We start from the raw sequence: 26,853 nt of genomic DNA, 5'->3' as shown, positions 1-26,853 counted from the left end.
CACAAGTGGTGCATAATTTATTGATTGCACCTTGTCATGGGAATGATGAGCTCTCAGCTAGAGGAATTATATTTTATATATTTCACAACTTTGGGGAAAAAATATAAATATTATATATACAAACTGCATATACAGTAACTAATGGATAGAGCAAGATTCCTATTTCCAGTTAGTGAAAAAGTTATGTGCATCACAAGGCAACGTTGTCTGGAGCCGGGTAAGCCTGGGAGAAGGGAGGCAGGAGGGTGGCAAGGGGGGATGCAGTTCTGCAGCACTGCTTAGGTGTTCGGGTGGACATGGCTAGGTTAGAGCCATTCCAGTGTTAAAATTTCCCAAATGTTCGAAGGCAGACGGATTGTATCATAAACATGGAGCTTTAAACGTGCCCTAAACTATGATGTACTGTTTCAGTTGTGAAATATTATATATGTGAACCCGCTGAAAACTGCAGCATGAAGCAGCGTGTGAAGAACAGCAAACTACCCTGGAAAAGTAGGGTAAAAGGTCTGAGAAGTGTCTACTTTTTATCACCTTTAAAGCTTTCAATCAGGCAGACTCTCGAGCCTCTCTGTGGCTAGGCACAACCCAACAGCTTCTTTCTCTTCTCCTCATCCTATTTGCTTTCAGCACCAGGAGAGCTGTTTTCTCCCAGGCTGGGGCTTCCCCCCTTTCCAAGCTGTTGCTGTTTCCTCCTTGTTTGAATCACTGGGTAAGCAGGGGACCAACTGAAGTGGACTGTTTCCTCACTCCAGCCATCAGACGGAAGGGGAGCCATAGTCACAGCATGATCTGCTGAGCCCTGGTGGCTGAGTATCGGGGTGGGCAGCTGGCAGGAGAAGCTCAAGCAGTACCACCACTGCCCACTCCACCAGCAGTCCTGACTTGACTGGATGGTTGAAACCCACAAAATAAATGCACAAGAAATCCAAGAGTTTGTCCTACCCAGGTGTCATCTTATAGGAGTGGGCAAACAGGTTAACCAAGTGAAAAATCAGTTTCTGCTACTTTAAATAAATTGATCTTTCCTCTTTCTGCATTGGAAAAACATGTAAGCTTTTTGAGTTCTGCTGATTACTTACTACAGCACTTGATTTACAACCCTGGAGTCAAAGCTTTCTCCAAGTAGAAAAGCTGTTTCTCCAAGTGCCTCTTTTTCAGTGCTATGAAGAAACATGTCAGAGGAGACACAGCAATGCACTCCAAATGAGAAACAGGGGCTCAGCTCAGTGCTTGCTGGTATCAGCAACAGATTTGTCTATATCACCTTCTGCAGCTAGGAAAGTTACTGCCGTGCATTTGCCATTTAAGTTGTGAGCTGGTCTCATGCTGCTTAAGGAACAGCTTAAGCTGGAATAAAAGAAGCTTCCTCGGAAGAAACCAGTAACAAAGCCTTGGGTACCATGAAATCACGGTGGAAAAGTGCCCCTCAATATAGCTAAGAAGAAAGAGCCTCCAGCAGAAAGCTGGTGGTCCTTCTCTAGACAACGGCAGCCACTGCCTGAGCTGAAATGCACTTTGGTTTAAATGTGCTCAGGGCCCACCCTGGTTTCAGCACACACTTTGCTTTATTTTCTCCCTCCAGACCCAGAAATATGTTTACCACCCCGCTCCAGGCGATATATATCTCACCATTTCCCATGATTTACAATTAAGTCTTATCTCACAAGTAGAAATCATTTCTGAGCTTTTTATAATGTGAATATGATGGAGACCTATGACTAAATATCTCATTTATTATTTTGCATTAGTCTTCTGACTTTTTATGAGGTTTCTCTATGTTAAAAATAGAGAACGCTTCTGTTAAACACGTATTTTGGGTGACCTTCTCAGAAAAAGGAATTACCAGGCTGAGTACACCCAGATGTGAATCACCAGGAGTGTGCGGAGGGCTGTGAGAAGAGGCGAAGGCCGCTGTGTGGATGCTGCTGAGGGCTGTGTCTAGGGAAGTAGGGTGGGAAGACGCTGCTTGTCTTTTTCCCCAGCCTCTGCAGAGGCACCCACTAACAGCTGGCAGCAGCTCACTCACCTCAGCGGGGTTCTGGAGGCCTCTCTGACAGAGATAAATTCCTCATGAGAACCACCTCTGCCTTCCTTAAAGCAGCATTACTGACCTAGGCAGCCAGGGTCCTGGTAGCTCCTGATAGCTACTGCAGGTAGCAGTTCCCTGGGATGTAGCGGCTGCCCACGACGGAGGGGAGCTGCTGGTGGCAGCGCTCTGCTGAACGCCCAGGCTTCGCCCCGCTCAGCGCGCCACATCCCTGGTGCGTGGCTGGAGCCCAGCTCTCTCCACTCAGTGCCGTCGTCTCTTGCCGAGCTGCTTATTCACACATCCCAGCTCGCTCCGTCTAGCTGCCTGCGTACCGATGCCAGGGAAGCTGAAACACCGCAGGCTCTGCAAGCCCACCCAGACCATAGGCTCCAAAGTGCATACTGCTGCCTCTTCCTCCAAAATTAATATCTCAGCTAGCTAAATTAAAGCAAGCAGGGTTTCACCCAGGCATGTTGTGATCACACCTCCGACTTGCAATATAGACTTACCATGTAAACTGCTAAGCAAGGTACAGTGCTCTCCCAGCAGGAGAAGACAATGTCTGCCTGCAAGGAAAAGAATGTGGGGATGGAGAGCCATTCTCCAAATGGCTCCCAGGCTCCTGTCCATGCCAGCACAGAGACCCAGCATACGGGGAGAAGGCTGCATCGAGAAAGATGTTGCTCACCCAGAAAGCACTAAAGTCTGAAGACACAAAACTCATTTTATAAAGGAGCAGCTGAGCAAGATGAGGCAGAGGTGAAGCCAGAAATCAGGCCAGCACTGAGGCTGAGACCTGACTCACAAGCCCACCACTGCAGAGGATGTTGTCTCTGCATATCCCAGCAAAAAACAGCATATTGGGGGATTTTAGCACATCTGTGCAGAGCTCAGCACCTGCAGGTGGGTCATTCCTGCTGCCCAGCTGCTCGCTGCACCACTTGAACACAGCTTTGTCTGCACCCAGCGCACTGGGGAGGCTGCTGGGTTTTTATTCTTTGCTTCTAAATCAGTAGACTTGTTACCATTTTTTAAAAGTGTGAATAGCTGCAACAGAAGCCATCAATTAGCACAAGCAAACAGGGCCAAAGTCCTTCCTTCCTCCTCCCCCACAGCATATTGTGAGGAGAGCTGTGCTCTTCTACTTCGGAGGCTGCTGGAGAGGCTCTGAAGTTGAGCGGTCCTGCTGCCGCCTTTGCATCTGCTCTAGAACGGACAGTACGCTCGACGCGAGGGAAGCAGGATGGGCTTTCAGCACTGGCACTGGGACAACGGGAGCGAGACCAGCTCAACAGCAGCAGCAAAGGAAGGCAATTTCCCCCCCTTTCTGTTCCAGAGAGCCTTCCAGGGCTGAGGGAGGTTGCCAGAGGTTGCCTGGGTTTTTCAAGCGCTGTTCCTCCTTCCCAGTATTCAAGGAGCTGGAGAGGGAAGCCCCTCCAGCAGCTTTGCTTAATTACCCTGATCTGTGGAGAGGCTAGAAAAGCCTCTCTGATGAGTAGTTTGCAAACTGGACTGTGTGTGCCAGAAGATTTCTGTTGATTAGACGATGCAGAGTATTAATTAGAATATAGATTATATGCAGGGGCTTTACCATAAGTTTTCTGCCATTTGGTCCGGGCACATACGTTTCTTGCCACGTTGCTTTTTCTCCCAGAAAACCAGTCTCATGGAGCCAGCCTGGCTCCTAACACAGTTCCCATCCAGCAAGGAGGAGGCCAAATGCGTTCCCACTTGTGAGTGAGAGAGCTGGTCCTTACCAGCCTTTCAAAGGATGCTAAGAATTAGTGTAGCATTGTCCAAAACCCACCAAAACTTTCAGGTTGTGGGTGAAACCCACCTAAGCCCCTCAGCAGGTGCCACCATGATGCAGTCGGACCAGCCAAACCAGGCATGGGAAATGCCGTCGGGTGGCCACCACTTTAAGTGCCAGCATACACTTGGCAGTCCCTAGTCTCTTTTCAAGCCACTCCAAATGCAGCCTCCAGGGCAGGAGGGTTGTTCTAGCCACTGGTTGCTCCATGTTTGCTGGGGCCCTGGGAGTTGCGTGTCTGGTCCCCTTAGGCCAAGCGTCGAGTGGCTCTTTCCCCAGTGCAGAAGGACATCTGGGATGCAGTTATTACTGGAAAAGCATAATGATTTTTCAGACCACCGGGCAGATCAATAGCCTACCTCCCTTTCTGCTCTTGCTGACAGCCACAGGTCCTGGAGAGCAAGGTACAAGAATCCCATATTGGGCAGTTTGGGAAACATTTGGCCCATGGGGGATATTTCTTTCCAACCTTTGGTTGGCTTCCTTCCTAAAGCATGGTTTATAGCTTAACGTCCATAAAAACATACTTTTTTTTTTTTCTTTCTGTAACCTTTTCATGCTCTTCCAAGGATGTGTACCTTGTGGCACAGAATTCCAGTGGTATGTTACCCACGCTTGGAAAAAGATTTCTAGTGCCGATCATGTGTAAGTAAATAGAAATTACAGTCTCGTACAGAATGAACAGAAGCATAGGCTTATCTCTGCTGTGCTATTCACTGCCTTAGATACCTCTAATGTGCCCCTCTTCCTTATCCTATTTCTAAATTAAACAGTCATCCTGTTTTTCACATCTCTCATTATATAGAGGTCTTCCCATATGTCTAACATTTGTTTGAGTCTCAATACATCAGACCATGTAACATGCTGATTCACAGAAATCTCACGTTCTGTAATGACCCAGCCTTTGAAATCTGCCTGCAGTTTAAAAAATCTGGCTCAGATTTTGACTTCTCAAATGTTATCTGACCACCTTTCTTAATCAGGGGTTGCGAGTGTTGCTTTCAAGTCAGATTTGACCTCCAGCTTTCACGTTTGGTTCAAACTCAATTTTATTGAAAACAGCAACTTTGTTCAGCTCTTTAAAAGGCAGATAACATTCCCCAGCCGTGTTTGCAACTTGGAGGTGTCTTGCCATTACCCTGGATCACAGCTCATTTAAAAGAAGGCAAACTGGCCACTGCCCCTGCTGAAATATCGCCTTCATATCTAAGAGCTGCTGTGTCTTCAGATGTTTCCAAAACTGCTTCAGCCCTGCAGATGTTAGGTGTCTGCAGTGCAAAGCTGTTGCCTCATGGTGTTAGAAGAGCTATCGACGGCCCCTCATAAGCAGTGCGGGAGATACCGTGGTGTGAAGGTGGGCAGCTGGTCCCTGCTGGTACTGGACTTCCACTAACTCAGGGTTCAACGCAGGTGGAGGGAACTCATTTCTGGTCCCATGCAAAAACTCAGCTCTCTGTAGAGAAAGAAAGCTGGCCAAGCAGAATGACGTCTGTCTTGCGTAATGTTTGCAATTTGAGATACTCAAAAGCTGTCTGGACGTGGTCCTGAGCAGCCTGCTCAGGTGTCCCTGCCTGAGCAGCGGGTTGGACCAGATGACTTCCAGAGGGCGCTTTGAACCTGAACCCTCCTGTGATCTGTGACTCCGTGTTGGCACATCTGCCTCCACACCTCGGCTGGTCACAGCAGCCTAATTAGCAACCGGTGCTGAGGACCGTGGGTGTTGCAGAGCTGGCCTGGGTCTGCAGCTCAGGCTCACTGGGTCCTGCCTTGGGCACAGGTTGTGTCGCAGTCACCGCTCTGTGGGGCTGCTGGGACAGCAGGTCTCCTGAGAGGCCGGGGAGAGCGCCTCCTGCCCCACAAGATTTACAGCAGCTCAGCACGCCTGGGCCAGAAAGAAACGAGTCATCTGTCGCATCCTCAGCTGCTCAACAGCTATTGCTGGACCTGACGGGTTTCGGCGTTACACACAGGTAGAAAAGTAAAGCTGTTGTGAATGTGACTTTACCTGGACACGCACCACAGCACAGTGGTCAGACATTGATTGTAGCAGGACTGCAGCAGCGCTTCACTGACCCCTTCCTGCTCGCGATACTGACTCTCCCCGGCCCAGTCTGAACATTGCAGATGCTGAAGGGCCTGTCCCGGAGGCCCTCCTGGTCTTTTCTATCATGCAGTTCCTGAAAAAGTTCACATCTCACCCCCTTCAGTCCTAAAGGCAACCATGAGGGGTTGTTCCCCCTGCACTGAGGATGCACATTCATCACCCTCCGGTTGTTCCTCCTGACCCTAATGTTCAGATCGGTATCTGACCAAATTCATCCAAACCCAGGAGGTTTCCTGCATGCCTGTCCTCCAGCTCCTGCACAGTGTAACCCATCCTGCCTTCCATGCAGCTCCAGTATAAAATGTCCCTGGTATCATTTCATCTCCGTGAGAGCCTCGACCTGGCTCTTTTTACATTTCACACACCAGTGGATTTATTTCCCACTTCTCTTAGCCCCTCCTCCAACTCATACCAAGTATCTCCACCTTCCTCACACACCAGTCCTCCAGAGCCATCTTATAAACACATTTGCTCTTTTCAAAACAAGACTTCTCTATTAATTAAAACAAATTGCATTCACTTTTACTGGCCACAGATAGCCACAGTCACTGGCTTAGGCTCATCTTTATGTTAAGGCAACTGATTTGTATTGTGTTGAAAGGTTTTGATTTCTTCTCTGGGGTCTGATCATTGAGCTCTAGTACAAGTCTCTGCTTGAACACCACCCCTTTGCTGTTTTTAAGCAGAGTTAGGGCTAAAGAGGGGACGGTTCAGTGCCTGGAACACTGAGCATGAGCACAAGGGGCCATGATGCAATTTCTTTCCTGGCACTGGCTTCCCTCAAGGCTTGGAATGGTCACTTGGTCTCTTTGGCTCTGAGTGCCCTAGAAAGGGCTTGCCAGCACAACTCCACCACCCAAACACAATCACAGCCCATGCAGCAGGCGACAGCTTTTTTTCGGACATCCTTAAAAACCCTGCACCCCAAGTGTAATGCTCTAACCCAGGGGAAGAATGTTTTACCCTTCTAAATGCAGCCCCGTTAGGCTGTGATTAGCCTGGGTATGGTGAGGAGGGACATGAACTATTTCAGTCCTTTTTTGCTGCCACCGCTTGCCAGGTTTGCATGGAGAAGTTTTGCTGGTGTAGCCTGGGCCAATGCATCTCCGAACCTTATGTACGAGGGACAATAGGCAATCCAGGCCTCACAGACTATTTAAGAATAAACTCCAGACTGTGAGCTGCTCAGACATCTTGGTTGTCGACTGCATATAGGTGCCATCCTAAAACTGTGAAACTGAATACCCTTAATTTAAAAATTCATGCCCAGATCTGTGCTTTGCCCTTCATCCTTGCATTTACAGAAGGCTAAATTGAGATCCCAGATTTTACATCCAAACGTTGAAATGTTCACAATTCAGACTCCTGCGAAGGCTTACAGAAAAGCACATTTTAAAACCGCATCGTGTAAACTGTTTATGTGCCGAAGGAAAGCCAGGGATTTTGCTAATGACAAAGAAATTGTTCTCTCTTCTGATAGCTGAAAGAATTCCTCTAATGACAATAAATTCCCTCTTTTGCAGATTTGCTTTGGGTGGATGGCAAGATTAAAGAACATCCAGCCCAGCCACGATTTTTCAGATTGCATAAGTACCTTAAAAAGATGCTCATTATCTGAAGTGACGCCTCTTCCCTAATTGCAGTGCCACCATTATGTGAGGTTATTTTTTTTTTTCCCCAAACCCGCGTAGATGGGAAAACCACATTTTATACTCGGGAGTGAGCTCTGCTTGGAGAGGTAGCGTTTGCTAAAGGGGATAGATGGGGGTCACCCCCTGATGCTGCCCATGCCGTGCTGCGAGGACCACTCTGCTCCTGTCCTCGTTTCACCCCGCCACATCCAATTTGCTGCCCCAGATCCCAAATGGGAATGAAAAGGAGCACAAACCCCCTTAAATGGGAGATGGCTCTGCAGAAAGAAGCTGCGGCTGCCCCGGGAAACAGCAGCCGGGACCGACATCTCCGACAACTTGCAGGCGCGGAGAAATGTTTGTTTGTTTGTCTCGCCTCCCGCTCCCTCCTGTTCATCCAGCCCTGGTGCGGTGCCAAGGGCCAGCCACACGTCCCAGCGGGACAGGGCACCGCGCCGGAGGGGGAGCGCCCGCAGCTCCCGCCCGCCGGCCGGCACTGTAAGTTACCGGCTGGGGAGAACCGGGAGCTGTGCCGTCGCCGTGAGAAGTTCGGCACAAGGGAGGCTGAGAGCATCCCTGCCCAGCCACGGCAGCGGGAAGGGCGGGCAGGGCAGCAGCCTGCCTCTGCCGGAGGCTTCCCTTCCCGTAGGGGTAAAGGTGGAAACAAAGCGCCTTTCTTGCCCGGGTGCGTCAGGCTTAATTAGTCACAGAGGCCAGAAGGGCACCCATTAAATTGCTGTCAGCAGCATGGCCGCAGCACCCCAGGGCCGCTCCTGTCACCTCAGGGCAAAGTTTGCACTGAGCCCCCAAAACCGTTTGTGTCTCTTGCCCTTATCCAGGCTCCTGGCTTCCACCAGCACCAGTAACACAGTTATTGTGGCCCTGCAGCTCACCCACATTTGCAGGTGGCCATCAGCATACCAAATGGGCCCTGGAAAGAGATTTCAACCCCCTTTTATTAGTTTTTCACAGCATCAGTGTTATTAGGGCAATAATTTATAGAGGTTTCCTATTTCTCTTTGAAATACCGAAGTATAACATGTGCATCCACACATAAACTTGAAATTTCTGGGAACTCCATAAACCTTGTAGTTTTAATCCTATTATACAGTTTATATTTAATTAATTGCAAATCAGAGATGAAAATTTCACAGATCTTCTAAAAGAATGAGTATTTTTAATCAGCTCATTTAGGCAGGGAGAAGGATACACGTCCTCTTGCTAAAGCAGCATTTCACAGCGCCACACAGGTTCCAGTTACTGTGGGAGCTGGTTACCCCTCAAAAAAGAGTTGAAAGTTAATCCAAAGCTAAATCAGTGACATGATTGTATTCCCATTACGTTCCACTTAAATGCATATGTTTACAATATCCTTTAATAATAATTATTATTAAACATAGTAAAATACTTCCAAACTTGGCTCATGGCATCGTTGTACTTCTAGTGGAAAAGAAATTATCTGAAGCCCTGTCAATATGCCACTTCCTCCTCCCCCATCTTTTAACAGAAGCAGCCTCCAGTGAAATAATCCAAGCTGTGTTCAAGAAGTTGGCAAGTGGGTCCAATTAAATGTGGTTTTAGTGTATTCTGGCATTTGCATATCTAGTTTGCCAAGAAGTAATGTTTTAGAAAAAAAAAACCCACACCATAAAAAAACACCACAAAAAACCCTGCATCGGTCCAGACAGAGAGTGGATGGTGTGATACATCGCTGAACTTTGTCCCACAAATCACACACATTTACAGAAATAAAGAAACCAATCATTTCTGTCTCAGCTATTGCCCCTTTCTGGTTGACAGGCTTTGCAATAATCTGTACGTCCTAGAAAGGAAAACATACAGAGGCAATATTAGAAAATGAATGCAGCAAAAATAAAATCAGCTTTAATATTTAGTGAATCATTTAGAAACTTAAATCCCAATGACCTTTTTCTCATGGAAATATTTAATGCCTTAGCGGAGCCGTTCTCCAGCTAAACAGTGATTAAATAAAGCAGTCCATCAAAACAGCGCCTGTTCTCCAGGACGCAGAACTGAGAAGTCAATCATTGTTTGCGAACGATCGCTTACCACGACTGGGTGCGGAGCCTTGGCTTTTGCAGCTCTTTTCCCTGCCCTTGCTATAACAACTGCAGTCGCCTCCCGGGTACCCCAAGCACCCTGTTTTCCCCTCTGCCCATGGGTTATGTGCCAACCTCAGGCGCGGGAGCTCAAACGTCCCAGTGCCCTGGCCACAGCATTGCCACCGAGGGGCCACGGATGCAATCCCTCAACTTGTTCCCCACTCCCACCCAGAGAAAAACCCCGGCAGAAGAAGGATGTGTGGAAATAAAAACCCCACCCCAAAACCCCCGCAAACCCTAACTCTCCAAAAAGGTAAGCGTAAAATGATGTCTAACGTATAGTGGCCAGCCCTTTCGCTCATTTATTGCATAGCCAGGACAACCTTGCTACAAAGCAAGGAGAGTTAATTAATAAAACGAGGCAGCGTGGGGTTATATGGAATCTTTAAAGCCTTTATCAGTTTGCCAGTCCATTAGTGGGGCTGCATTCTCCACAAACTCCCTGCTCCAATATGTGCAGCAGAGCAGTTAATTTCTTTTGGACTCAGTCTATGGCACCAAGCTGTTTTTTTTTTTTTCCATCTTTATCCAAACAAGCTATTAAATAATCAACAAATAAGAATATTTAACCCGAAATAATGAGAGGAACGATCGCTCGCCTAAAAACTATAAATTAAAGCTATCCAGTCACAAAAGAAAGTTGAGTCATCCATTAAGCAACAAAGGAGAAGGAAAAATAGATCTCACTCGGATGTTTTTGTGGTGCTGGTTGCCTCGCAAATGTGCCTAAGCCGAGGCCGCAGGAGGATGGACGATGGGAGCCCAAAATCGCTCTGAGACCATCAGCAGGCAAGAGCTTCAAAATATTAAAGTATGCCACAAAACCCAAGCAAATAACAAGATGAAGGCTGCTGTGTCCTTCTCTTTGACCGAGGTGTAGGTTAGGACCTGGTGTTTGGATGTGGAGGGGGAGCCTTCGCCCAGGAGCAGCACATGGCCCAGAGAAATATACCACATGGCTGTGGTGCAGCAAAGCCCCGTGGTACCAGGGGCCAAACCACCCAGCACCTGCACTGCAGCATGCCCGTCCTGCACCAAAGGGCTGGGAAAGGCGAATGAACCTCCCCGTGCTGCTGCCACCCCATGGGGCCGAGAGCACTTCCCTCTCCCTGCTTGTGGGAGAGTGACAGGGTCATTAAGATGCCACCAGCCTCTGTTGTGCTGGGCCATGACAACCCCTGCCCTGCACAGCTGCTACGGGCTCAGGCAGCAGCAAGGCTTCCCACAGCGCTGCAACAGAAAGCAAACCCCAATTTTAGGAGGCTCCACTTCCCTCTCTGTTCCCTCCTTCTCCTCACCCCACCACCAGCCACACACAAGAGCTGTGTTTAAAAACATGTGGGGGGTTTGCAGTGATTTCCAACCCCCCGGCTGTACTTCTCAGAGTAGTTGTCTTGCGGATGCTGTGCTAACAAGATGCTTGACAGGCACCAGCCTGCGCCGACTGCCGAAATTCACAGCCCACTTCCGAGCGGTGCGACGGGCGAAAGCCTCATCCGTGGTGTGAGCCCAGGATGGTAAAATGGTCTCCTCGGGAAAATGGGGCTGGGGGGTGGGAACGAAGTGTGGCAGTGACAGGAGTATCCATATAACCCGGGAAATGCTACAGATGAAGTCATTAGCCCCTTCCTATTTTTCTATATAAATAGCATGGATGCAAACCAGGGGTTCCAGCAAGAGCCCACTGAAGACCAGCAAGTACCTCAGGAGGATTTGTGGTGGAGTGAACGCTTCCATAATTAGTTTAACTTCTGCCCAGATCCCAGGGATGAACTTTTATTTAACCATACACCTCCAGTGTTCTCCAGAGGACTTGAAAATTGTTTTCTCTCACCAACAAATATCTCTGGGAGAACACGTGCAGCTCAGATCAGCCGACAGCAGAAAGGCACAGAGCCAAGCTTAACATCAGGCATCAAACATGGTGTACAAAGGGGCTGGAGAGGTAGCACAGAAAATGTGGTGAAAACACTCTGAAATATCAAACCTTACATCCAGCCCCAGGATAAACATGACTTTCACTTAAACTTCTTTTTTGTTTCTTCATCCTTCTTCAATGAGTTCAGTGGCTTTGAAAGAGCCACATCAGTTTACCAAGCCACGGGCTCCCCATCCTCTTTGCCTCATTCAGGAGGGGAGCAGGGGAAAGCCAGGGACCTCTGCTTCATGGGTGGGGTCTCACACTGACCCAATCATGAGACTTCAAGCGTGGGCTTCAAAACTGGGGTTCTGCCATCTGTAAAGTCATGAGGAGGAGACTTTCTTTGTTCAAAAAAAGAAAAAAAAAGAAAGAAAAGCAGACTTTGAGATGAATGAAAAATGCTCCATCCTCCAGAGCTGCACCAGGAGTGAGGCTCACAACCTTGCCGTGCTATATTGCTTCCTTCCTAAGAGCCAGCAAAGAAAAGGAAAAAACCTCATAATGCTTTTTGTCCTTAATAAGAATCAAAGTGGTGTAGAAAAGAGGCTTTATACCTCCCAGTCCCACAGCCTGATTAATGCGCTCTGTCTTTCAACATGTGCTTTCCCTTAAACCTCATTTTTCTGTAATTTCCTTCATTCTTTTAACAATGTGCTTATCCCTCTCCTAAAACAAAAAGAAAGAAAAGCCATCATTTACAGATGTTCCCTCTCCTCACCACAGCCCAAAACACAGGCTCCTCCTCCTTCTTCTAAATAAAAGGAGATAAGACCGGAGATAAGATCCTTTCCAAAGGTGAGCACTGATATTAAATTTTAGCAATACATGCTGAGCTGATGTCTTTGTAAATAGCTTTTTTTTCTGCCCCAGACATACTCCTACCCTGTTCTGGAAGTAGCAACAGCCACCCAAAGGAGCTGGGTATTTCCAACAGCAAAATTTTGCCTGCCCTGAATTAAAGGGCGGTTTTGGACCAGAGGAATCTGGCTCAGCCACGAGAGACTGTAGGACCTATAAGGGCTCTTGTTAAAAAAAAACCCAACACATTAAATGGTCGTGCTTTTGTGTGGGGGAGCCCGGAATCTGAAGAGCATCAACCTAAAATAGAAGGCTAACATTAGGATGGGTGCTAGTCATCTACTCACTGTCTTGAGAGTGACTCACGCCAGGTAGGTCCCAAATGTTAACATCCCCTCAAGCCCTCAGGCTCATATTCCACAAAGAATGGCTGAGAGATCAGACCCTTACATTCATTATATACATTTTAAAAATAGCATTGCAATACAGCATCCAAACAGCCAGCTCCAGACCATTCAGTGACAATGTTAGTTCAGAGCATAACACTTTAAAGTCAGCTCACATCATCGGGTACTTCTGTGACGTGCACATCCCTTGACCCAGGGCAGGCCACGAGTGCTCCCATCTCCATTCCCTGCTGTTATTTTAGTGCCTTGTTTGAATCACTCCGCGTTATCCAACATCTTTCCAGAAGCAGCACTTCAGTCATTTCCAACCCCTCTTGCAGCAGCGTGCCTACAAACCTGCTGTTCCCTGGGGATGAAAGTTGTTTGCCACAAGGTGCTCACCTCCAGCAAGGCTGCTGGCCAAAGAGTGGGGAACCATCCAGCTTGGCCCTACAGATGGCCCAGTGTTTCCTCATACCCTCACCCTGACACAATGCCCTCAGGCTGGAAAGTGAAAATGGCTCTGCTGTATTTTCTCTGCTCGGCAGGAATCCCACTTTTTTCCTCCAAGCTGCAAACTTCATTTTATATATTAGAGAGAATGAAAGAGCACAATAAACTTACCATTTTGTTGAAAAAAAAAAATGAAAAAAGAAAAAAACTTGATCTACTCTAATTCTTCAACTGCTGGCTACGGGCTTCAAAAGGTCTTCTCGATGAGATTTTAAAATGCATGGGTTTCTTGATGCGAATTTCGGCTAAGAATAACAAACTTCCTAAGTGAAATACTGCTTTATGCCATTTTTCATCCTCAGTTTTTGGAAAGCATTCTCTCTGTGAGACTTCCCAATCATTAACAAAAAAGAAACACATTTATGTTTATCACACTGAACTGAGCCAAACACAACTCTGCATTCACCTTGTGTCTCGGGAGCCTTTTAAGAATAGAGTAGCAGTCTTGAGAAATCCCCGGAAATGAGTCGCAGTGAGCTATCCAGCACTTGCAGAGGTATGTTGGTCAGCCCGTCAACAGGGAGCCCAGCATTCACGTGTTCATTAAATTACATCCCCGTAATTAATAGAGAGATGTACGACTCTCCTTTTCTCCAAAATGTAAGAATTGCCTAGCTAGCCTCAGCTCATTATGACACAGATCGTTTGTAGAAGTCACTCAGTCATCTCAAAATAATGAAATACCGGTATTTATAGTGTTTTCAAGCTGTCATATATATAAGCCTGAAAATCTACGAACAGAAATCAGATTCTGGATAGACAGTGCCAGTCAAACTTCTTTAAAAAGAGAATAAGCTATGGAAAATGAAGACCTGGTAGCTATAGCCTATGAAGATACGATACGGTTCATTAAGATTTTAACTATATTTTATCTTGGTATGAATTTCCAAAATTATCTCGACATGAATCCTTCCTTACTAAGTGTGAGTACGTGGCAAATGCAGTTGAAAATAAATCATATCTTGTATGATAAACCTCTATCAGTTTCAAGGGGTTTTATTTATAGATAAAGTACATTTTTAAAATCGTAAAATGTATATTGGGAACGCATCCAAAAGTTTATAAAAAGTAGCTTTAATGCTAAAATTGAAGACAATTTGACAAAAGCCTAAAATGTAGCATCGAGGCTAGTTTTTATTTTCCTAATAGCTGTAAATAAGACTTAACCAAAATGTATTTCAGGAAGGCTGTGAAAGAAATATTTAAATCCCTATCTAGATTTACATCCAGATACAGCCTATACCATGCCATAGAGCTGTTTTGAGACAGTTAAGCCTTTTAATATACCTCCCGTAGTACTGAGGCAGTAACATATTGCTTTGCCAGTTGAATCCTTTCGGAAGTCATGATGTACGTAGAACTTGCTCTCTAAATATTTTAGTAATTTAAAGCTGAGTTTCATGCACTGGGTTGTAATGGCTGGGGATGTGCTGTGTAAATCCCTATCTGGCATGAAAAATTCCTTCTTGGTGCTCAGATTAGTGCTGATAACTGCAGGAATCACAAGCAATAGGTTGCACAAGACCACGTCATGTTGGCTGCTACATACGAACACTAAACGCGTCTTCTAGAGATCCTTAAGGAATAAGTGAGGCTGTGATTCCGATGCACACCTAAATAAAAATTAGCAAGTTATTTTAAACTACTTCCTCACATGCACTCACATATGTTCATACACGATATGTATTTTAAAGTGCAACACCGAGTGTAAGAAATACCAAAATGCTGCACAGTAAAACATCCTAAAAAATAATCACCAGCTGTATTTTGCAATTAATCATTTATTTGTTTCCTGCAATCCCAAAAGCCCCAATCACATGGAAATTTCAACTCCAAGGCTAGAATGCACATGTTCTCCCTTGTAGCCCCAAGCAAAAGCTTGTTAGAGGTAGGCTGTAAAATCTCAGAAAGCAAAGAAAAGTTGGCCCCAAGATAACAGCCATGGTACAGGAGAGGCACCAGGTTTGCCCCAGCCAGGGCAGTGTTTTTGCACAAGGGTGAGCACTTGTGGCCCCTGCTACAAATAGTTAATGCTAAGGAGTTATCAAGAATGAAACTTGTGTATGTTCTGCATGAAGATGATGGTGTAGTAGAGCACTGACAGTCTTCTAAAGAAAGAAAAATGAAAGGCAGAAAGCAAAACGAACCTGAAGATTATAAGAAGGCAACCTAGGCAAGGTCTGCTAACCTAAAAAAAATCAACTCACCCAAGAAACTCCAATGTAAGAGAAATACTCCAAGTCAAACACAGATTCTTCTTTTTTTGAAAAAAATCCCTGAAGTTTGTTTTTTTTACAAACAAATATGATTTTCACCCCAAACCTCTGCAGCGTCTGCCGTCACTCTCGCAGTGAAGCCTGCACCACCTCGGGCGTTAGAGCTGTCTCACTGCATAAGACTTACCCCTCTCCTGCTCTGGCAGAGCTGGGCAAGCTGTGTGTTATTTGCACCAAGAGCGTTTTGGTTTGACAACTGGTTAAAAGTAATGCTTCTTTTTTAGCCTACGAGACTAAAATGGATAATCTTTCTAAAAAGGACATAATCTCTCATCTATAAGACCTATTAACAGGTTTAGCTGAATTTTATCACACTAGCAGGAGCTGCTGGCTGTAGGTTTTAATAAGCAGGGCTCTTCTTCCTGTGATTATCTTCACTTGCCGGCAAAAGGGAACATTTCCACATTCTGCCTAAAAGCATTTATACAAATAAAGAAACTCCTCTCTTACCATCTAGAAAATATTCTTTATTACGAAACTCACCACACTTAATGACATGATTAAAATACGAGCGAGGCACGATAGATTTAAGCAAGGATTCCTGAACTAGATTATTTTAAAAGAGCACGGAATATTTGTGCATTACTTTTTCCTACCTTTAAAAATATGAAACAGTTCTGTTAAGATTCAAGTTTACCATCCCAGTAAAAAAAATGTTCAGGCTTTGATTAGGTTTCTTGAATAAAAGACCATGCTCTCTTGAAATATTTCAGTTTGGAAATCACACGGACAAACAGTGTTAATAATGTACAAGTTTGAGAACCCTGCTACGCAAGACTACATGACAACACTCTGGAATCTGTTTTCTAATTTGGGGGTATTTTTGCAGACTTGACACAAATTTCACCTTATTTCTGAGGAAATTTGTATTGCTCCAAAGTGAGGGAAGACAGTAGGTAGAATTTTTTTCTCTCCAAGTTCTCCTCAGCTACTGACTGCTGTGCTATCATTGATAATAAAATGGGCGGCTCAGGGTTTTGTTTTTGGAAGTAGGCTGGAAAAACGCATTTTAGAAGTTATACATCAGAAGTCCATTAAAAAGTTAGAATATTTGATTATTGTAGAATTAATTGAGGGGAGGGGGAAAGTCAGACCACCACTGACAGTTCACTTGATCCATTATTCGCAGAAGGAAAGCAGAGGGTACGCTGTGGCAGGGAGAGGAAACGGTGGTGTCCTTCCCGAGGAGGTGAGTCCACACGGCTGCTGGAATGCGGTAACAGAGGGGGAAAAGGGAATCTGGCCCTTTGCGAATTGATTTTCAATTTTTATTTAGGCTTCCTGCAAGGCAATGAGGGTTCTGAAGGGATATGCTGGCTCCACTTAGGCTTAGCAAAACTATATGGGATTGTTTGGTATTCGCTTTTACCCTCATTCAGGAGAGCAGGAGAGCAGGAAAGCAGGAAAAGCAATGAGGAACCTTTCCCTTCCTTTGCCAGAAAGTTTAAACTCCTACCAAGTTCTTCTTCAAATTGCACCTAAAGCACACAAAGGTCTCAGTAAGTAGGCGGTATAATGCTATACCAGATCCAAAAGTCTCTTGTTAGATCAAACTCCCTAAGCTTGAGTTTAGAGAAATAATTCATAATTAAAGAATATTAAGCTATGACAGGCAGCGGTTAGAAAAAATGCTGAATGATGTATTTAGCATTCTTCCTGTGAGTCTTGGGCTAGAAGGACTCACAGATAAAACGTGATGACTGGTCAGAGAAAGTCTTCTGAACCTGTGGAGTTTAGAGCGCACCGTTTCCAATCCCGTAATTTGCCTTCAACCATCATGGAAACATGAACGGTGAGGATTTTGTTATCACAAAAAAAGACAAATAAGATGTTCTCTCATGATTTGTTATCGAGGGACTGTATTAAGAAAAAAAAAAAAGAAAAAAGTTACAGCTAGATATACAGTTAGATATGTCAGTACATTAAACTTGATGGAGAGAAGCAACACACAGGAGTATGCTTCATCTTTTCATTGAAGAAACACTTTGATAGCCATGAGCAAGTATGTGCTGCACATGTATAGACCATCTAGATAAAACCCAAAAGTATAAAGGATATTTTGAATTGTCCTTTAATGTTGTTAATGGCTAAGTTATGTTTTCTGTTACCCTTCTGAAGAAGGGCTTCTTCTAAGTCTAGTTTCATTTGGGAATCTACAGTCCTTGAAAATCCTAATGTTGGAGAACAAATGGTGAATCTGCCTAGAGCCACATCCAGAGCTCATCAGCTGCACGGATTGCAGAACTGCAGTATTAGCCGTTTCACAGTCTTGACGATACTTTAAACCATCTTAACTACACATAATATTCCACCATATGAAAGCCTGCAGAAAAGGTCTGCTGCTACAAAAAGAGAAATCTACACGGTGGAAGATGCTGAAGTTGACAAAAGGAAATGTTTTCAAAATCTCTCTAATAATGCAAGAAACCCCAACCCCAAACACAGCAAATGATTGAAAATTGTTATAAAGAATAAAACAGTAAAAAAGAAAATTTTGGCTAAGTACAAGTTACTGTAAAGGCAGGAAGATTAGCAGAATACCATTAGGTACCGAGATTCACTTGGTCAAGGCACAACTTCAGCTGTACCTCAGCAGATGACAAATGTAATGAAATGTTTAAATTAAGATATTTTTTTCCCTTTCAAATTAGTCCTGCTGTCTCTGTTCCAGACTTCTAATTTAGCTCTACTTTCATATTCCCATTGGGCTCTGCAGTGCTTGTTCCTAGGATAGAGCAGCCTCAAACAAGAATTCTGGGTATATACTCCAGCAAGCAACTAACCCAGGTCTTTTTCAAAGGTTTCGGCAAGCTTCATTTTATTTTTTTAAAGAAATGTTTAGGCTATAAGAGAAATCCCCAAACAGACTCAGGATTATTTCAATTTCCCTCTGTAGGCCAGAGAGTTTTGATGTATTACCAGTATTTTGGGCATTTTCACTGCCTACTGTAACACTGACGGCCAGTCAGCACGCGGCCAGTGCTTCAGATTAAGTTGTTGCCTTCTGCTCTGCTGTTCTGATAGAGACTGAATACAAAAGAGTGAGCCCAAGAGAGATCCTTAGGGTGAAATTAAGCCCAGAAAAGGAATTGTGTGTCTGCCTAGATATTTGCATGGTAGCAAACTGTCTGGATTTTAATAGACTGCTTCTGCAAAAGTCTTTGGGGAAGAAAAAACTAACAAAAAAATACCTCTACAGAAAGATCGAGAGCTGCACACACAGAAATGCTTTCAAAACACAAGCATTTAATTTTTTTTTAAAATGTTAAGTGAGATGTAAATATGTACGTTAGCAACAAAGTGCTCAAAAGCATACTGAAAACATATTCCATACACAGTTAGCAATAGAAGTCTGTACAAAAGTAATAAAGTTACACATTATAAAAAATACTCCGTGACTATAATTTAAAAGAGGGAAAAAAGACAAGGGAATTGATTTCTCAGTTCATATAATTTATTGCAGTTAGCACACAGTTTAAAAATTCACCAACACACCAATAGTACAAAACTAAACAGCATTATAAGTTATTCCCCCCTCAGGAAAATAAAACATACTATGATTGTCAAAGCTAGATGTCAGTCTAAGTTTTAGAACAAAAGAAGAATGTGAAACTAAGGAAAGGAAAAAAGCAATCACTCACGAGGACCACAAAAAAATCCAAGAGAAAGTCCATTTTCCTCAGACACTGATTGTCTTCTCTAACTTAAGAAAAGAATGTAGTTTTAAAACCTAGAAACTATTCAAGTAACTAAAGATAACGCTCCAAGGCCATTTTCACAGCTTTTTTTTTGTTTTGTTTTAAATGCCATTACAGCCAAATTAACACACATTTGACCAAATATTTCCAAAACAGTCCAGCAATACACAATGGAGTTTTCCATTCAGTATCTTAAGCACAAAAATAGGCTATGTTTACAGTAGTTAAGGCGATCAAATTTTAAACAAAAGCAGAGAAAAAAAAGGGGAAAAAAAAAAAAAGGGAAAAACAGCAAACGTTTTCCATGCTACTCCCATAGACCTTATTTGTAAGTGCAAGACAGGAAAACAAACACTGTGCAAAATGCTTTTGACCTGCGTGTTGGTCATTAAAACCACACGTCAGGCTGCAGTCTCTGCTGCTTGGATACGCATAGTCCTTCCCCTGCCCTCCCCCGGCCCCCCTGTCACTCAGGCCTGCCCAGGCCTTTCAGCCCAGGGCTTTTTCTTCTTTTTTTTTCCTTTTTTTAAATTTTTTCTTTTTTTTCAGTCCACAGCCTCTTTTCAACGCGGGGGGGGGGAAAAAAAGAACGACCTATTGTGGTGGAGCGGTGCAGCAGGAATCCTACGAATGCTCATCTGGGGAAATGGACGCACCTCAGCTGGAGCTGGCGTGGGGTCTGTGCAATTAGGAGGGGCTGGGGTTAGTAAATGCACACCACACATGCAAATCTCGAAGCCTGGTTGTAAACATTCAGTATTTTTGTGGGGTTTTTTGTGGGTTTTTTTTCCTTGTTAACGCAGCTAAATCGGCGACTCGCAGCTTAAGTTCTTCTCAACTTAAAAACAGTGGGAAAGTAAATTTAAATTAGATAAAATAAAAACAGTGCATTTCTCTTCTTCGTAACACTGGCATTTTCAACGGTGTCGGGTTTTTTCCTAAGGAAATTAAATAATTTTCAACTCACTCGTTAAAGTTATACAATGCAAACAAAGACAAAAATATACTGAAAATCATGCATTTCTGTAGCGTTAATATTTACTTTTCAAGACTCAACTAAGAGCATCAACACAACCTGCCAAGTTCTTTGATACCTCCCCCCGGCCCATGTAATCAATTACAGTATACAATAACAGTAATTCACATTTTTTAAACACACAGTTCATCACTGCTGAAGCTGCAATATCCTTTTTCATCCCAAGCAAACCTTCACGTAAGACAGAGTCCCAGTGATCCCAGTGTACTCTCAGGGTTTTTGTTTTATGTTTTTGTTGCCTTTTTTTTTGTTTTGTCATTTTTTGTTTTTCTGTTTGTTTGTGGTTTTTTTTTTTCTTTTCTTTTTTCTTTTTTTTTTTTTTCCAGTGGGAACTGTCAGAAATCCAGAAGTTGCCATAATAAGTTTTAAGTCAACCACTTGTTTAAAAATAGATAATCCAGCATTTCAGAAATTTTCCATTTGGGTCTAAAAGCATTCAGGTTTCCAACAGCTAGAAAGGACTCATGCAATTATAGAAATGTAAAGGAACTGACAAAATTGGGAGAGGATTTCTACATTCAGATTTTAAAGAGGAGAAAGATCGAGAGCTTATAAAAGAATGCAATGTTTTGGGGAGAATAAAGCCACGTCCAAATTTTTTGAATTGGAGATCCCTTAGAAGTAAAGTATCCGCTGGCTTCTATTCCAAAAAGGGGGAAAAATATGCTCTGTAATTTGTGACTTTGTCGGATTACCTCTACAGTTCATTTTTACTGGAGTGCTAAATTAGCGAAATATTCATGCTGCCTTAAAGTGCAAAAAACAAGCTAATAGCCAAACTTTCAGTTCAAGGAAACAAGATTGCTTTTAGACTGTACCACAACTATATAGATTTATATATATATTATTTATATATATAAAAATTTTATTTCCAAAGTTCTTGTGAGCTATCTTCTAAGGTCCAGTCTCTGACAGTAGGTAAGCTCAGTGCTTCGCTTTTGACAGACAATGAGTTCACCAACTCACAGTGAAACTTCCGAATGTGTCTGTAAAGGTCTCCGGACTGCGTGAACCTGCGTTCACACCACTTACAAGCATGAGGCTTCTCCCGCGTGTGAACCACTGCGTGGCGGCTCAGGTTGTGGGAGTACTGGAAGCTCTTCCCACACTGGGTGCAAGTGTAGGGCTTTTCACCTGAATGAGTCCTCTCATGACGTTTCAAGGTGTACATGCAAGAAAAAGTCTTACCACACAATGAGCAGGTCGGGACATTGACATCGGTAGCAGGCTTGCTGCGGATCCCGTCCTGCTCTCGAAAGTGCGTGCTTAAATGGATCTGCAGGATGTGGGGGCTAGGAAAGACCTTGTTGCAGAGAGGACACATGAAAATTTGGCCAGCGGGGCTAAGTATGTTTGACACATAAGGGAGCAAGCTGCTGTCCATGTTGCCTTCCACCTGGACTCTTTCATTCTCTGGAGTTATCATTTCGTCATCGCTTGCCTTGTCCTCTCTATCTAGCTCCCTCAAGACCGAATCTTCCCTCATCGGAGCCAGGTGGGCCGGCTCGTACTGTACCCTGTTATTAGTGCTCACACTTTCTTTCACAGTGCTATGTTCCATATCATAGTCATTAGTGCCAACATCACTCTCATCACAGGAAGCCTCTTTCTCCACCTTCACCTGAACCAGGCTGCTTCTAAGCATGTCCTGTGAAGAGAAATAAGAACTGTTCAAGTTTTCAACTCCTGAAAGGCTGGACTTGACAGACAGGTCCAGCACACAGTCAACATCTGCTGAATCCCTCACGGAGGTGACAGACCTCTGGGACAAAGACTCTGTTGAGCTGCAGGGGCTGGCTACTGTTTTTCCAGCTGCTGCTGCGTGCGTCTCTGCCTCTCCGCCAGTCTGGGGAATGCCTGCTGAGTCTGAGGGCAATCTCATCCACATGTTCCCAGGCTCCGCCGCCAAGTCCCTTTTGCTAGGCAGGATGTTCAATTTTTCATCTTCTCCATCGTCTTCATCGCTGGGCAAGTCTCCTGGCATGTGGCTGCTGCCGTCAGAGAGGCTCTCCACTTTGTCTGAACAACTTGAAGCGTCTTCCTCCTTTTTTGTACTGTCTGCCTCCGTGGTTGCTTTCTCTTTCAGCTTCTTTTTGCAGACTTTGACAATGTCATACATGTGGAGATAACTGGCAGCTGCTAGCACGTCTTCAATGGGCAAGTCTTTGAACTGGAGCTTTCCTTCGTACATGAATTCAAGCAGGAGAGCGAAAGCTGGGGCTGTAACAATGTCGCTGTTCAGATGAACAATGTCCCTTTTGTCCAGCTGGTCCTTGTAAAAGAGGTGGAAATACATGCTGCATGAAGCCAGTACAGCTCTGTGTGCTCGGAACTGGGCATCTCCTACCAGAACAGTGCAATCACAAAGAAAACCCTGATGTCTCTGCTCACTCAGACACTGTAGCAAATGTCTACTGTGGTCAGGAAACTCCATACTGTCTTCATAACCTATAAGCAATGAGATTTTTAAAAATTAAATGTGGGTCGGAATCATGGAACTTACGAATCCAAGTTATTCCACTCCAAAAACCTCGCCTTTATATTGCCAGAATTCTGGTACTGACACCATACAAAGATTATTTAACACGCATGTATGATGGCAACTCTTTCCCCGATCAACCACCGAAGTTCGGACTCCCCTTCCGTGGTAAATAAGCGCATAGGTACATTTGTAATTTTTTTTTTAAAGTATCATGGGTGTTCATAAAATCTGTTCAGTTTGGTTTTTTTTTTTGGGAAACTTCCTTCAGACTGCATCCCTAGGAGGGAGACCCCCAAAAAAATCTGCATTTTTTTTTTAGCACTAAGTTTGAGAGATCACAGAGGGCAAAGAAAAAAAAAAATCAGATCAACCTTCTTTTTAAAGTCAAATTGTAGCAAAAGGAAAAGATTGCGCATGAGGAAATGCCAATATACCCAAATCTGAAGGTCTAACATTCATGAAGTATAAAAATTATTTATGGGTGTCAGTATACAGTAACAGCAAAATTGAGGTTTTTAGAAATTCAGTTTGCATGGTTTTCTTCTTGCAGTAAGCACAGTTTCAGGTTTTGAGCCTTCTCCACACTGTACAATAGAACATGAACAGGTTTTGCCAACACGCAGAATTTACAAAAGAAAACTAACATCCAGAAAGCCAGCGAGCACCACTTCCCTGTGCAGAAGGACAGAAATCTCCCTCCCCTCCCACACCGGGCAGAGTCTGCAGTATCAAACTTGAAAAAAAAAAAGTCATTCAACATGAGCCTGTGTGCATATTTACAATCAGTATCCCAAGAACTGTCCTTACCCAAGCATTTTTCTATTCAGCTTCCTTGATGAGAAAGAAAAAATAAACAAGAAGCAGAGAAGTCAAAACTCAAATGGAAAGTAAAATCTCCTAAAAAACTGTCTAATCTATTCTTCTGTGATTGATAGCAATGGTCTCCCAAACCACCTTAAGCAGATCCTGGCTCTCTAGGCTGGTAGATATTATTGAAAAATCCTCTTCCCTCACAAACCAAGATGTACTAAAACTTACAACACAACCCCTACTATCTTCTGCAAAATACCATTGCTAGAGTAAAGCACGAAGATTTACAATACAATCACTTTAAGTGCCCCACAGCCAACATCAATCCTAATCCTTAAGAGGGCTAAAAATAAAGATTGGAGGGCAGCTCACAAGGTAGCTGTGATCAAATTAGGAGGCTGAAAGGACAGAGAGGGACGAAGAAGGAAGCTTATAAACATCTGATCCAGCTGACTGTGGCCATATGGCAGCTGCTGCCCAGATAAAGAGATTAAGAATAGAGGAGTGCGATTACAGCTGTCTGGCCAATTCAGGCAGCTCAAATCTACAAGTTCTAAATTAGTCGCAAATACAAAAACTCCTTCAAATAATTATTGTTATGCTGGAATAAAAGATTGCAAGTGCTACACGCGAGAGAGAAAAGAGGAAACCAGTCAAGCCATTCTCCTGGGTACAAAAGTTTCTAAACACATAAGTGATTTCTATCTTTCAGAAGCACTACAGCTGTACACTACCATGGCTCTGAGCTGCAGGATATTTAACCGTGAAGTTTAATCAAAGACTTCCCCACAAACACATTTCAGCCAGAACAGTCCTGTTTTTTTAAAAAAAACACATTTTTGTGTATTTCACTAAAACCCCTGTAAAGTCATTTAAAAGCTGCAACACAAGAACATAAAGCAGAACTCTCGTTAGGCTTGCCCCTAAATCCAGTGCAGTTTTGGTCTCAGAAATGAAGAATGAACCTGCTCTCTCCTTCTTCCAAACCAAGACATTCTCACAATATACATTAAAGTTAATGCTAACAACGTGCCCAAGAACTGATACTCTCCAACTGCAGTCCAAGCCTTTTGACTAAGTTCACTCATCTATTTAATACTCAATTTCATATATTACCCCTGTACTTGGTTAGAAAAGTAATGTGATTTTTTTCTGAAATTCAATAAACAACACACCAAAACAGAAATATGCTGTATCTAATCTATTGCTACTCCTACCTTTAGTACACATAAACCTGATTAAGTCCTTTCCTCTGAGTCTTGCTGGCTCCAGGTCTGTTAGATCGGTGGAAAAAAAGCAGACTAGGAGAGACAGATGCAAAGTGGAGATGATGTTAGAGAGGAATGAGATACCTTCTCCACACACAGATCTGCACACACTAACTCCCTGTCTGTGTGTTAGAATAAAAGGCTGAGGGATGGCAGGCTGTCAGCTGCTCTGACATCATGTTCAGATGGAAATGCTACCTCCAGCTGTGCTCCTTTTAATGCCATATGCTACTCCTCTACACTCCTGCCACCAGCTTTTTCTTAGGAGAACTTTTCTCTTCTGTTAGTATAAACAAAATACTTCAAAGTCTCTTTTTTTCAAACTTTCTAACAGGGAGGGAAAGAAAAAAAAAAAAAGAAAATCCTAAACATATGGGGCTCTACTGTATTTGCAGCATAGCAACACTTCTGCCTTAAGTTGGAGGACCGCTTTACACGCTGACAGCGTACCCCAGCCACGGGGTTACCGAGAAACCCAAAAAGCTCGGTTTTACTGAGCCCGGGGGTTCAGCCAAAAGCAGGCATTAGCCGAACCGATGTACTCCAGCCACAGCTCCCCGCCGCGCCGCCGGTCCTTTCAGTTTCTACGTTTAGACACCGTAAGTGACACCGAGCTCTCCAACTCGGCTCAGCCACAGCAGCGAGGTGGCTAACCTGCCCGGGGCTCTATTCCGCGCCTTCAGCTCACCCCAAAATTGCTCTTCCCCGGCTGGAGTCGGGTTGTCATTTACTTGCCTGCAGTGGCACCGGGACGCCGGCCCCAGCCCCGAAGGTTCCGGCAGACCCGTCTCCCCCACCGCCAGCCGCCCGGGACTCGCCGTGCCCCTCGGCCTCCCCCGGCCCCTCCGGTGACACTCGCGTCTACCGAGCCGTATGGTTTACCTGCCCGCCGTCCTGCAGGACGCGCCGGGCCAGGCCGAGCCGGGCCGTGAGGGGAGGCGCGGCCCCGCGGCGCACAGCAAGTTCCCTGCGGGCCCGGCCCCCCCCCCCCCCCCCATCCCCACAGGGCGACGGCAACTTTCCGCCGGGGCCACCCCCACCTCTGCCCGGCACCTCGGACCGGGGCCGGCCGGCCGGCCCCCGCCGCCCACGGTGGCCGGGTCCTGCCGGGCAGCGCCGCCACCACCCCCGCCCGTGGCAGTGAGCGCCGGCGGCCGCCCCGCAGGGAAGGAAGCAGCTGCCCGGCGCGCAGGAAAAGCCGCCCCCGGGTCACAGCGGCAACAAAAGAAAAGTAACCGGGAGCGGCGCCGGGGCGGCCGGTCTCGCCACCCGGTGAGGGCTGCCCCCGCCCCCCCGCCCGGCTGCGCCCACCCCCCCACCGGACCCGCCGACAACTCCGCCCGCCCCGCGGGGCCGCACCGGCCCCGGCCCCGGCCCCGGCCCCGGCCCCGGCCCGGCGGGTGTGTGGGGATGGGGGCTGCGGGACTCACACTCCCCGGCGGCCCGAAGTCCCCGCGCTCCCGCCGCCGCCCGCCGGCTCCTCTTCGCTCACTTGCCGCTCCGGGATCGCGTCTCACCCCCCTCCCGCCCTCCCCCCGCCCGCCCCCCGCGCCCGCTTGCCGCCGCGTGGGACGGCGGAGGGTGGCGGGCAGCAGGTGCGGTAGCGGCCGGGCTTGGACGGTCTGTCCTGGCTGCCCTACTCTGGGCGTGGGGCCTCAAGGCTTTGGTGTGCCCCTGCTCCCGTGCCTGGCCATGTCGGTAGTGGGGCCACCTGTGCCGGGACAGGCTGTGAGAGGTGCAGTAGTGTGTGAGCGTGCCCGGCCTGGCTGGGGCAGCCCGCCTGCCCACCCTCGGGAAACTGCCGAGCCCCGTCCTGCCACACGGCCGGGCAGCTGGGATTGCTGTGCTACCTCGGGCAGTTTGGGATGGGCAGTGTGAATTAAATAGCTGAGACCAAGCATTCATTAGGAGTCAAGAACATCAGTATAATAGCGTATAATTGCTGTGTTGTTATCTCAAGACCTAAGA

General features: G+C 45.6%; 1 protein-coding gene across 6 annotated transcripts; it reads right to left on the bottom strand.

Moving 5' to 3' along the window:
• Window positions 1-19,023: 19,023 nt before the first annotated feature.
• On the bottom strand, window positions 19,024-26,451 carry ZBTB18 (zinc finger and BTB domain containing 18). 6 transcript variants are annotated; one of them, XM_057414452.1, is made up of 3 exons: window positions 26,316-26,451; window positions 24,835-24,918; window positions 19,024-22,773 (listed from the first exon to the last, which is right to left on the bottom strand). In XM_057414452.1, the coding sequence occupies exons 2-3, from the start codon at window positions 24,845-24,847 to the stop codon at window positions 21,191-21,193; spliced, it is 1,596 nt and encodes a 531-aa protein (XP_057270435.1). In that variant the 5' UTR covers window positions 24,848-24,918; window positions 26,316-26,451; the 3' UTR covers window positions 19,024-21,190. The 6 variants fall into 6 exon arrangements, with proteins under 6 accessions (XP_057270435.1, XP_057270438.1, XP_057270436.1 ...); XM_057414455.1 differs by lacking the exon at window positions 24,835-24,918 and adding an exon at window positions 23,261-23,391 and having other exon boundaries at window positions 26,316-26,405; XM_057414453.1 differs by lacking the exon at window positions 26,316-26,451 and adding an exon at window positions 23,261-23,391 and having other exon boundaries at window positions 24,835-25,556.
• Window positions 26,452-26,853: the final 402 nt, after the last annotated feature.

Source organism: Pezoporus wallicus, unplaced genomic scaffold, assembly GCF_028554395.1.
Source record: "Pezoporus wallicus isolate ANWC-B61680 ecotype Strahan unplaced genomic scaffold, APGP_CSIRO_Pwel_v1 contig_8042, whole genome shotgun sequence".
Taxonomy (NCBI): Eukaryota; Metazoa; Chordata; class Aves; order Psittaciformes; family Psittacidae; genus Pezoporus; species Pezoporus wallicus.
Note: the sequence above shows the minus strand (reverse complement) of the source record. Positions and strands in the feature narration are given on the sequence as shown.